This window comes from Bicyclus anynana, chromosome 16 (assembly GCF_947172395.1).
Source record: "Bicyclus anynana chromosome 16, ilBicAnyn1.1, whole genome shotgun sequence".
NCBI classification, from domain to species: Eukaryota; Metazoa; Arthropoda; class Insecta; order Lepidoptera; family Nymphalidae; genus Bicyclus; species Bicyclus anynana.
Window position 1 is genome coordinate 14,464,133 of NC_069098.1, and position 13,595 is coordinate 14,477,727.

At 37.2% G+C, this 13,595-nt stretch overlaps 2 protein-coding genes across 3 annotated transcripts in view; both read left to right on the forward strand.

Moving 5' to 3' along the window:
- Positions 1–3,200, forward strand: part of LOC112052587 (kinesin light chain) — a 76,845-nt gene extending 73,645 nt beyond the window's left edge. For both annotated transcript variants that reach the window (XM_052886244.1, XM_024091731.2), the window contains one exon: positions 821–3,200. In XM_052886244.1, the coding sequence (XP_052742204.1) occupies positions 821–859 (39 nt within the window). In that variant the 3' untranslated portion in view covers positions 860–3,200. The remainder of the gene's footprint in view (positions 1–820) is intronic.
- Positions 3,201–7,641: 4,441 nt separating this feature from the next.
- Positions 7,642–12,375, forward strand: LOC128198844 (homeobox protein Hox-B4-like). The gene is made up of 3 exons (XM_052886161.1): positions 7,642–8,078; positions 11,321–11,466; positions 12,295–12,375. Exons 1-3 carry the CDS (start codon positions 7,808–7,810, stop codon positions 12,373–12,375), a joined length of 498 nt encoding a protein of 165 aa, XP_052742121.1. The 5' UTR covers positions 7,642–7,807.
- Positions 12,376–13,595: the final 1,220 nt, after the last annotated feature.

Consider the following 13,595-nt stretch of genomic DNA (forward strand, 5'->3'; position numbering starts at 1 on the left):
TCACAAGACCTGCAAGGAACACTTTATGCGAAGTGTGTAGTGTTCGTAAAGATGAGGTGGCGTGGGTTAACCTTAAGTGTGTACACTAAAAACTTGAACCGTCAATAGTTGTAAATTAATAAACGTTGTATCTACAATAAACAATGTCCGCAGATCATTTGACTATATGGGGTTGTACATTCAGTCTACAAGGCTTCGTAGACCCCGCTTGAGACTCGTAGAAGCTAGCCGGGTGTGTAGAGCCGGCATAAAGTTTTTTACGATCCTAATATTTGTTATGTTGGTATTGCTGGTATTGCCACCTTAAGATTGTATGTTTTATACATGTCTATTGTTTATACATACATAGTAAATGCATATAAAATTAGTTGAATACAAAAATATTATAACTTTTTAAAGGTAAAATTTTTAAATTATAAAATATATTTGAATGAGGTGGCATGTTTATAAAATAACTGTATATTTTTTTTAATTGGTTTTCCTATTATTTAAGTTCATATGTGTACAAACGATAATATAACAAGAACTTTTACCACATTTATTTAATAATCTCAATTTCTTTGAGCTTTTAATTTATACGTATTTGCGACAAATTATAAAAAGGTAGGTAATTCAATTTCATTTTATTTATACAAAATATTAGATACAACTACAAATGAAGTTGTGAAGCAATAATTTTAGTTTTGAAATACATTAAAAAAACAATTTAGTATCACAGAATTTAATTTTTTATAGAAGGTGGCAAAGATTTTTTTTTTTTAAACTTGAAAAGCTTCTACGTCGAACGTATGTTACCATAAACAATTTTTTTTTTATATAGCAACATGAAGCGCGCAAGCTCCCTGTCCGAGCTCAGTAAAAAGCCGGCGACTCCAGCGCCCCCTGGCGACCAGCGGTAGCTAACACCACCGCCCAGCAGACGGAAACTCATCATCGGATACCTCACCGCTACCATCATCAGAATACTTTCCTTACAATCATGATATTAAAAGAAAATTGATGAATCAAATCAAGGTATGATCCGTGCCAGTTTCAAAGAAATGGGTTTTAGAGTGGATAACAGTAGTGGGTCTATCATAATGACTGTACGTAGGTCTCTCTTAAGATCCATATGTTAAAAGCACAGACTGATTATGTAAAGTAAAGGTCTGACCGGTCTGACCATATTAATGACCAGTGTTGGTCTTTTAAAAAGCCATGATGGGTTTGACTGAGAGTTTGAAGAAGTGGTCTAGAAGTTTACGAAATACAATAACTAAAAATCTGTAATTTGTATACTTGAAAGTAACTGCCTAGTATGACTTTTTTTCGCTTCGGTCTGAGTTTAAGCTTAAAATTAATGTTTAGTCACTTCAGACGAATTTCGTCACGAAAGGAAAACTTAAAATTGTAGTAGGTACCTACATAGTAAGTAGGCACAAAGAGAAAATCTTCTGACGTAGTTATAAAACATACTAAATCTACCTTACCTAACGAGTGTTTGTACAAAAAAAACAGTTTATTTTTGCTAATTGGAGTCTTAAATAGGGTAGGTACCTAGATATTATATGGTTTCAAGTAATAACCAAATACCTACATAAGTAGGTAATATGTAGTGTCTTCGTTTTGCTTGTCTTATTAGCACTGTCCCTTATTTAAATAGCATGGTATATATTTTCGGTAAAACTATTAAAGAATATTTTATTAAAAGCGGCGAGATGTAATTTTATCAGTGATTTTAAAGTAGATAGCTGTGTTTTATTAGCTTATCTAACTACTGAAATCATATTTTATTACTCTTTAGCAATACATAAGTAGTTTTATTTATATTAAATGTGAGATGTCATTACCTCTAGAGTCCTAATACGTGTGCTGCTACTGAGGGTAGCCACAAAGGGTGTTGTAAAAAGAAATATATGTAGTTCCACATAGCCACACAAATCTCTCCCCCTAAAAAAAGAAAGCTAGGAGACTTCCTCCTCGAGAAAAAGCCTGTTAGTTAATTAGATGAGATTGACATTGGAAATTGGCGCGCGTGATGATGCCATGCCGCGCCCCTACGTTACCGTTGATACCTTAAATCTTGTATCGCATAACATATGGCACGATGTTCTAAAATGTCATGAAATTTTCATCGTACTGTACCTATAGAATGTAATATTAAGCTCCGGCTGAAGTAAACCACTATTTAGAGACTCTAGAAGTAATAACATCTCAATGAGAATAAGCGCGTTGTCAGTATTTTGCCCAAAAGTGTACTTAATATAAGCTTATCGTGGCTTAATTATTGTGCAAAGCCTTAAGTTTTAGGACATAGGAATAAATACTAGAATATTTTAATGTCTATTAAACCGCGCATGCAAATAAATAAATAAAAATATTGTGTTGTATTTACGCGTGATTGGGGTACAAAATTACGACACGGACTTATATTTATCCAGACACCGCTACTCTTTCAAAAATATAAAGATAAAGCCAAACCTATATTTTTTATACCTACTATCTACGATGACACAAAAGTTGATTAGTGACATCCAAAAGTAAATAACAACAATGTTGATTGTTAATAGGCAGTGTTTATAGCAGTCAAATAACCTATTCCATTAATACTGTGCTGGGGTGCTGGGGAGTATTTTCCATAACTTCAAGATGTTAACGAGTCCACTTATAGAAGCCTGGGTAACTAAATATTTTTTAATTCAAAAAAACTTTGTAGTTTTTCACACAAAGTAATTCAAATAATTCCGACTATACCTGTAACACACGCCTTTATCAATCCTTGCATTTTAAAATTAGAAATTTGGCTACGTCATAATTATAAGGATGAGTAGGTTACATATTTTAAGATCTATTTACAAAAGAAATATTATTTACTCCGAAAATATTCATTTTAGTTCTATGAACATTTTTAATTAATTTTCGATAAAGATTATAACCCCAGAGTTATTGGAGTATTTCCCATTTATACATAGGCGCTTGGCACTAATCTTTCGACAAAGCATGCTTTGCGGTATCTATTTAAATATAAATCCGTGCGAACAACAGCAGATTTAAAAGTTATCTATTATTGCTTTATATAGTTAGGTACATCCTAATTAATTAAGTATTACTCTGAGACTAGTCATTTAGGTAAACAAATAAATTCCTTCGCGGGCGTGAAACAAACAATAAAGTGCGGCTTTTGTAAAACATTGATCTCTGTTCATTTTATCTGAAATAAATAATAATAATGACTGAACTGTTTTTAATTTTTCCTAATCCTGGAATACCATCTCCTATACTTATAAGTAAACAATAGCCGTATCGATGATACGGGGCCCCGGACTGCAGGGGGCCCCTTACGTATGAAAACTAAAATTAGTAAAATGTAATCTACAATACTACTTAATCTGGTGATGCTTCCCGAAAAAAAACTGCAGAAATAACAAAAAAAGAATTACATTGTGTTGAAAGAGTTGGGGTAGAGTAAATCAATAACTTGAGAGATTTTTCGGGATTTGCAGCTCGTCTATTGCGGCTCGCAACTAATTGTGATACAGGGATCCTCTAAGGCACGCTACGCCACTGCTGTGATCTCACCTGCCACCCTAGCCAAGTGACACGTTGATTCTCTTTCTACGATCGCTAACGCTTCGAAAACTAGAAAAATGTATGGTAATGACAGATCTTGATCACGTGACCTGTCAATAGCAAATGTCATTCCCATACATTTTTCTAGTTTTCGAAGCGTTAGCGATCGTAGAAAGAGAATCAACGTGCCACTTGGCTAGGGGCTATGCTTTAGCCGCTTAAGCCGTGGCTATTTACCATCGACAAAGACATACCGCCAAGAGATTTGGAGTTTCAATACGATGCCGCGTACGCCAGAACGCCGGAAGAAAGGTTAAAATAAACTTGTACCTCTTGTATCTTAGACTGCAACGTCATTTAGAGCTAAATTCGGATCATTTTTGCGGTGATTTTGTAGGCATGTAACATAAACTATAGTATAAAATATCGGTGATAAGTAAGATAGTAGCTACCGTAGTCTCTCGGTCCATAAGACAAAGCTGCCGGGTCAACCCCAGACATTTCGGCGCTCTCGAAATGTTGATGACAAAAACAGAGGCAGATTAAAGTCACGTTGCTCGTTATTTATGAGTGGTCACTTTATTATACCTAATGTAGTGTCTTGAAATCATTTTTGTTTGTGTTATATTTATTTAAAGCTATACCTACGAGTAATGGATTAGCTCATAGCTGTTTTACATGACCGTTAGCTAGACTCGCCGTAACATAATTTTTTTTTGTTGATTATTTTATATATTTATAAGAATACAGTAATTTACAATAAATAAATAATGCAACCTTAAATATATTACATTTTTTAAGACTTATCACATAAACACATTTTTTAGGCTGGCACGACTTTTAAAAATATTTAAGCGATGTATACAAACTAGATAATTATACATATAACTAATGAATAAGAATAACCATTTATTCTAACACAAGCACATAATTCATAATAGTACAGGTACACAAGTAAAATACCTAATAAAGATTACATAAATGACATAAATTTATACTTCGTGAAACAAACCACCACAAGAGTGGAAGAACACACACGTAGCATGAAGAATGTGGACACGGTTAGTTAGTTCGGTTTGCTTACAAGAAGACGAGTCTAATGAAGATGACATTAATGAACCGTCGGAGAGTGTAACGGAAATTTCACTCCCCACCACTCAACCCGTCTCCCAGCGCGCGATGCGAGCAGCTGCGCGCCGCGCCGCCGCTTTGCAATTTGGATCGTGCCGCGTTGCAAGAACCAGCTCATGACTAAGGGCCCCGTATGGGTTCGAAACTAGTCGGGCATATTGATCTAATATCACGTGAGTTTAAGCCGTGTTTCATAATCAATAAATATAAATAACACTCGAGATAGTTTAAATTCTAAAACGAACGTTAGCTGAATCTCTGGATCTACTGAATTGATTTAAAAAATTCTTTTACCACTAGAAAGCTACGTTATTTGTGAGTTTCATAGACCATATTTTATCCCCGTATTTTCACGGGAACGGAAACAACACGTATGAATCCGCGGCGCGTTGGCACTTGGCTAGTGTCTAATAATACATGGTTTTATTAAACTCTAACGGCCAGTTTCTTCATCGTAAGTAACAGTCAAAGTAACGTCATAAATCAAAAGTGACGGTCTTATTCACTGAAAAAAAAGTCTTCTTTACTACTTACTACTTTTACTGTTACTTTAGCTTTACACGAAGAAACTGGCTGTTAGTATCTTCATCTTCCCTCCACTGCTCCATGATAATGGTGACTCAGACCTTTAATCTGTAAACTGGTGGATGGTTCAAAGTATCCATAACATTGATTCACAGTTTTGACAACAATTACGATAAGAAAACAAGAGCTGAGTAAAAAATGGCCTCCGACATCGCGGGACTGCAGCTGCCAAAACACAACGCACGAGCCAGCTCGACGAACGAGATGTGAAAATTACTATGATATAAAAAATAATTAATAACAATTCGTTCCCTCAGTAATCATCATTATCAACCCACATTTGACTCACTGCTGAGCTCGAGTTTCTTCTCGAGGGGTTAGGCCAGTAGTCCACCACGCTGGCCCAATGCGAATTGGCAGACTTCACACACGCAGAGAATTAAGAAAATTCTCTAGTATGCAGGTTTCCTCACGATGTTTTTCCTTCATCGTTTGTGACACGTGTTATTAAACTTAATGCACACAACTGAAAAGTTGGAGGTGTATGCCCCTCGGATTCGAACCCACACCCTTCGGAATCGGAGGCATGGTCATATCCACTGGGCTATCACGGCTCTATCCCTTAGAAATACGGGGTTGAAATATAGCCCATGTTTACTCACTGATAGCTACTTTTGCTTCCATTGGTGAAAGAGTTTTTGAATTGGTCCAGTAATTACACAGCTTATTTAATCAAACAGACAAAACAATGACATTCTTCTTCTTTATTCCTCTCTGCCTGTCTGTCTGCTACATTATCACGGCTAAACGGCTGAACCGATAAAGATGAATGTTGGTATAATGGTAAATGGGTCCTTGGAGCAAAACGTAGGGTACTTTTTGACCCTAAAATAAAAATAGAGGGGGTTGAAATACGGGTTGAAAATTTGTATGGAAAGTCCTTAATTTTTAGAGTTACAGTTTTAACAATTTGTATTATTATATTAAAATAAAGAATAAGAATTTTAAAATTCAACTCCTATAGTCAAATATGGGGTGAAGTTTACATTGATTTCCACGCGGAGGAAGTCGCGTCCACTAATGTTTTATAATCGGTATGTTTAGTAATTTAAAGGTTTGTAGGTTTGTAAATATAGTTGGGTATAGTGCCTATAGTAAAAACCTGTGCACGCCTAACCTCTTTAGACCTTTCAACCTTGTTATATTAGCCGAATCGAGGGAGGGTGAGGTACTTTCTCTTCTTCTTTCTTGGTCAGAGGGAATGTCAATATATCAATCATCTCGTGTGGTCCGTGGGAACCAGAGGGCGGAGGGCGGCGCTCCCGGGGGAGTCGCCGTCGCTCCGGGATAACACGTGTAACTGGCCCTTCACACCTAAATCATCATTATATGTGTGAAATATTACAGTTATTAGCTGGTTAATTGAATAGTAACAGGCGTTGGTTTGCGGAAGTTTGTATGAATAGTAAATGGTTTTATTTTATTGCTACCTATTTTGTAAAACTTCAGTTTACTAATGGACATTTAGAATCTATCTCCGGAGAGACTTCCGATGGTTTTTAAAGATTTTCGGTCGATATCGGTTTTACGAAACGTACTTATTTTTTGTTTAACTGGAGTTTTTGTTGATATAGACATAAAGTTCACTCTCTCAATAGTTCTACGGTTACAGGGTAGACCTTAAATCGAAGGTTTAACGCTCGAATTTTGCTTTTTAACACGCATACAATACTTGTAACTATATATGTAAGAAAATTTTATTCGATTTGGATGAAATTTTGCACACGCTCTGAGTTCTGATGATAATACATGATAGCTAAGAAACGTCATTACACATCAAATATGAAGGCCTCCCCAAGGCGGACTGGTTGTTTGAAATCCACCCCCATGATATGGGTATTAAATGAAAGGGTTTGATGTTAGGAATAGGAAAAAATTCCTTTTTAATTCTTAGTGCGTGCTAATGCCTATTTTCTTCCAAAATGTGTCTTGTTTCTCCCTTCAATTCTTGATATACCAATTTAAAATGAATGCAAACATTTCAAAATCACAGCTCAGTTCCACCCCACAACAAAAACAAAGCATTTGACATGAGACAAACGATGGTAATTGTGATACAACAAACTGCTATAAGTTACGACCGCGTTTGATGCGCCTGCGGCCCGCCCTACGAGTAGGTACCTACGGCCTACGCCCTCGCTCCTGCGCCATAGCGACATCGACTCATTCATTCCTGAAAGTCAGAACAGGTGGTTGTGTTTTCAGTAAGCCTCACTTCACAAAAGAAAAGAAATTCTGTTCAGTAACATTTATAAAAAAGTTTCAGTTTTGAGTGATGCCTTTCAATATTCCAAAACCTAAGTAGCTTTTAAAAGCTTTCGTAATTTTTAAGTAAAAGATTTTTAGGTAAAAATATTAAACGTCGCAAGTTTTCAGTTTGACAGTTTTTCCAAAATATTCTCGTGTTTCTATTACAGCATTCCAAAAAATAAAGCTAAAGTATTATTAATGTAGACTATCTACGTTATCCTAACTCCCAAGTCATTAATAAGTTTTCAGTTTTTTTGCAAAATTTTAATCCATTTTGAATAAATTTTGGGGTATGGAGTATTTTAAAACGAACTATTTTCTACAAAACGAGGGAAATGAGAAGCAGGATTTCCACAATTTCGAGCCCATGATGTACCAGGAAGTTATCAACCACCAGGAGTTTCCGAACTACTTCCAAATGTTCTACGACTATAGAGCACCAGAGCAGAGCCAGGTTTCTGAGGCTTGTCCTGAAGAGTGGGAGTGGCAGTGGGGAGAGCCGGTGTTGGTGAAGGAAGAGCATCTTCAACCTTCAACCGATAATATAATCTTTAGTGCGGAAGGTAAGTTGAAAACCAACCTATAGATATTTAATAATATGGGATTTGCTTACGACTTTTATTACCTCAAACTAAATATTATTATGCTTCGTTATTAAGCCCCCTTTTAATTTTTAATAGCAGAGAATGGCCAATGACGATTTACAGTTTAGGCCATTAATGCTAGCTACTCATCATCCATTAAGTCCGAGCCTCCAAGAACGGCAGGACATCCAAAAAACAGACGTGTAAATCTATACTTATAATAAATCTGTAGAGAGGTCAATTCTGTACATGAAATATATTTCCAAAATAACTATCAGGGGGTGATTAGTGATCGATACTGATGCCAAAAATGCAATCAGTAAAATTTTTGTCTGTCTGTCTGTCTGTCTGTCTGTCTGTCTGTCTGTCTGTCTGTCTGTCTGTCTGTCTGTATGTTCTTTATAGAAACAAAAACTACTGGACGGATTTTAACGAAACTTGGTATAATTATTCAACATACTCCTGGGCAGGTTATAGTATACTTTTCATTACGCTACGATCAATAGGAGCAGAGCAGTGAAGAGAAATGTTGAGAAAACGGGAGAAGTTACTCAATTTTTTAAGCTTCCGTCGCGTGTACGGCCTTAATGGTTAAAGCTACTTAGAAATCATGTATGACGGAAATGTTCTCCTTAAAATTATCTATAAAAACACAACAGCATATATAAGTCTATCTTTTATGGTTGACTTACAATAACACGTATAACTCCCGATAGCTTAGCAGTTCGGAGCTTTCTAATTATATTTGTTTACTCTTATGTTTATAACACTTATCTCTCATAAGAAATAAGAAAGTTAACATTATTACCTATTCAATAAAAAAAGAATCATAAAAATCGGTAAAGAAACACCAAAGTTATACATGAAATACGCTAAGCCATCGCGCGTGAATACTAATTCATGCTTTAAGGACTTTAAGGATTATTTTTGTGTAATGGTTGCCACGCTCGACGCGACTCACGGTAGGAGGAATAAATAAAGAAGTGCAGCCTTAATGAGTAGGGTAGGGGTAGGGCAGGGGTAGGGTAGGGTAGGGTAGGGGTAGGGTAGGGGTAGGGTAGTGGTAGGGTAGGGTTAGGGTTTGGGTAGGGTAGGGGAAGGGTAGAGGTAGGTTAGGGTAGGGTAGGATAGGGGTAGTTGAAAGTTTACAACGACTTTCACGCGGACGAAGTCGCGGGCGTCCGCTAGTAATTATTAAAGTAACATATAATTACAAGAATTTACTAAATTAAATCAAATTAGACTAAGTATTAAAAGAATAATCGAAATTTTAAATAAAATTTTGACGTGTGTTTTGACAAAAATACAAAATAAATCATAGATCAGCCTATTGTAACGCCTCATTAAAGGACCAGACCAAGTTTCCTTCCAAGGACCGAGGATCTCCTCATTTATGATTCGATACATCAAGTTGCGTGCACTTAATAGATTCTCTTTGTATACGTATCTATAGAAGAATCCCGCGGTCTCACACTCTTTCTTATTCGCGTGGGAAAGTCATAGTCATAGTGGGAGGGATGATATGAAGCTTAGTCCTACCAATCTACTCTAATGAGAGTTCATCAGGGTGATAATATCACACTCGTCGCATCGACACGTCTATCAGCACTCAGCAGACCTATTCTTTAAGTTGTATTGTAAGTGGATGATTTACATCGTAAGTACGAATTTCGAATTCACCTCTACCTTTCTCATTCTAAATATTAAACAGAGAGAGATAGAGACAAATCGAAAGTCGCATTATTAGCGAGTTATTAAAACGTCGCTTAACATGCTGTCCGGGGCTGTGATTTTCTGAATATTTCTTAATAGTAAGATAACGTCAGTATTTCATAGCCCGACTTGAGACTCGAACCCAGGACCTCGTGATCCACATAGGCTAACGCTAGACCAACGAGGCATATAGTAGTATCTAAAGTGTTTTTCAGATAGAATGGGTACGGTGACAATTGCCTTATGAATTCCATAATAATCGCGAAACGCGACCAACTTTCAAGAGCTAAACGAACTGTCATCCGCACCATGCTATACGAAATGAACTGTAGATAGGTACGATCGTGTACTAAGGGCAGGTAAGTACAACAAGGCAAATGACAATCATATGGACAGGCGCCGGCGCCATGTTTATGTGAAGCACAGGTGCATTTTACGAGCTGCTGTCTTCCGAACTAACACATACTAATATATACAAATGTGTTATGATCGTAATGGAATAGGTATACCTATCATCGGAGTTATCTAATGCTAGCCACTCACCATACAATAAGTTCACGTGCGTGTTGGTCGCGATCTGGATGATGTCATCTGCAACGCGACCAACACACGATCAGTTTTATCGGATGTCCTGCCCTACGGCGTAACTAGGTAACCAAGGGCCAAAGGTGCTAATAAAAAATGGGATCCTACTACATAACTAGTGAGGTTTCATCACGTAAAATATACAAAATCTATACTAATATTATAAAGCTGAAGAGTTTGTTTGTTTGTTTGATTGAACGCGCTAAACTCAGGAACTACTGGTCCGATTTGAAAAATTCTTTCAGTGTTAGATAGCCCATATATCGAGGAAGGATATAGGCTATTTTATCCCCGTATTCCTACGAGAACGGGAACCACGCGGGTGAAACCGCGCGGCGGCAGCTAGTATACTATAAAAATACTACTTTATCGCCAGCTCTTTTTTGTGTATTGCAGTGCAGGTAATAATAATATTAAACAATAACTATACCCTGTCACATTTATTTTGAAAATGGGAGAATTTATCGAAAGTTCAGTTTAATCGAGATTTTCTGGAAATATTTCGGGGGCACCTGAGCTTGAGCACCGCGGGGCACTGGGTAGCTCCGCCACTGGTCCTGCCGCTAGCGCTGCAGGCACGTGAATTTATTGGATGGTGAGTGGCTAGCTTGTTACCGTCCTTATAGGATTAGGTACCTAGTTGCCACAGACCTAAGTGTCTGGTTAATAAGTGACATGATTTTTTTTTATATTACAATCAAATAATATTTGGATAATTGAGAGCTTGAAGACGGAACCTGATATATTGTTCTCTCTTTCGTTGCGTTGATGAAAGAGATAGCGATATTCCGGTAGAGATGTGTTTCTTAATGCTTATAAAATCCAGATATTTCAAGTTTGATTAATTTATCTTACCCTGATCGACCATCTTATGCACGCCACTGCATGGAGAAAGCCGCTAAAATGAAGTACTTCGTCCTCAGAGCTCCGCTCGTCGCCTCGCAAGGAGCGCACGGCGTTCAGCAAGGCACAGATCCGCAGCCTGGAGGCAGAGTTCGAGAGAGCCAACTACCTCACACGTCTCAGGCGGTACGAGATTGCAGTCGCGCTCCACCTCACCGAGAGACAGGTATGACAGCACAGAAGAAACTGGTAGAATGGTCGGCTCACTGTTGAGCACGAGTCTCCTCTCAGAATGAGAGGGGTTAGGTTAGGCATTAGCTAGGTTTTTTGACGGCCTCCGTGGCACATTGGTATGCGCGGTGGTTACAAGACGGAGGTCCTAGGTTCCATCCCCGGCTGGGCCGATTGAAGTTTTCTTAATTGGTCCAGGTCTGGCTGGTGGGAGGCTTTCGGCCGTGGCTAGTTACCACTCTACCGACAAAGACGTACCGCCAAGCGATTTAGCGTTCCGCTTCGGTGTCGCGTAGAAACCGAAAGGGGTGTACCGCTTACATTTAAGATTGCATCATCACTTACCATCACGTGAGATTGTAGTCAAGGACTTGATAAATATAAAAAAATAGGTTAATAGTCTACCACGCTCGTCCAATGGATTGGTAGACTTTACACACACCTAGAAAATGAAGAAAATTCTCAGGTATGCAGATTTCCTCACGATGTTTTTTCTTCACCGTTTGAGACATGTGATATTTAATTTCATAAAATGCACACAACTGAAAAGTTGGAGGTGCATGCCCCGGACCGGATTTGACCGGATCCGAATCGAGACAGAGATCATTTCCACTGGGCTATGACGTCATAGCGTAAAGTTATGTTTGAATGTCCGCAATTTTCTCAAAAACTACGGACCCAATTCCAAGTAATAAAAGCGGTTAAAATATAAATTAACCAACCCACTTTTTAAAGAAATGTGACTTTCGAAAGAAAAGTATACCTACCTCATTATTAGATACCTACTATAAAAATAAACTAATACTTATTACTTGTTTTTCAGGTAAAAGTATGGTTTCAAAACAGAAGAATGAAGTGGAAACGAACCAAGGGAGCTTCGAAACACACGAAGAAAAAGAATTAAATTTATGTTAAAAATATTCCAACTTTAAAAAGTAATTAAATTACTTTATTAATATTAAACAATAAACTTTCTAAATGTGGCAGCTTTATCAAATACGAAATTCGTGAATCCTGAATGTTACCTAAGTTCGTGCGTTAGCATGTCGTATGACGTTCATAATACGTTGGTACTATTATCATGAAACGCGCCAAACTATCAAGAGTAAAATTGCGTTCGAAAGGAGACATCTAGTCTCCATATAAACTCGGACCCAAATTATACATTCATACATAAATTTTTCATTGCTGTATCGTCCTGAAAAGGGGGCCATTTCAATTATTTCATATATTTAATGTACCGGGCACACGCGTCTCGCACTTTTGTTTATGATTGTACCTGTGCAGACAACCGTCATTTTGGTTCATCTTTCTTGTCGGAGTCTATACGTCTACACCAATGTAGTAACAACGAAACAAAGAGGGGGTGGGGAGGGTATGCGCAGTTGTAAAAGTGTGCGTAAAACTACTTCAAGTCCGCTCTGACTCTGTAAACGGCAAACTGGAGGCATTGGCGTATCTAGGATTAGTTTCATAATACTGAACAGAGTCGACAATCAATATAAAAATGTTGTTAACAATATTTGTGGACGCAGAACTCTGATATGACTCGACTTATTTTATTATTTTTTAACTAGGGTAGGTATCCGAAAAGATCTTAATATATTTTTCAAATATTTATTATAGGTTTTTCTTTATTATAATTTGTAATGGTTATATTTTAAATGATATTTTGTGTAAAATTATTAGTATTTCCGCGTCCATCATAAAATTTCAAATCGGTAGCCCAGTATCCTAGGGTGGCCATGGACCATTCTTTATGACTGTGGGATGTTTCTCTCTGTGCAACCATACGTCTCAAAGTAGACTCGATTTGATCATACACGCTACGTCTCAATTACTTTATTTTACCTGCCTATAATTGTTATAATTTGTATTTAAATATCTACCAAATAAGTCACTCGAATTATTAACTAAGTACCTACACATAAACAAAAATTAATAAAAATCATTGTTTTTTATTTGTTTCCCATTTTCCATAACTCCTTAACTTTAACTTCCTTTCCTATTGGGTCCATCCATTCTTGGCTTAAATTAGGCAACATCATCATCATTGTCAACCCATATTGGGCTCACTGCTGAGCTTGAGTCTCCTCTCAGAATGAGAGGGGTTAGGCCAATATT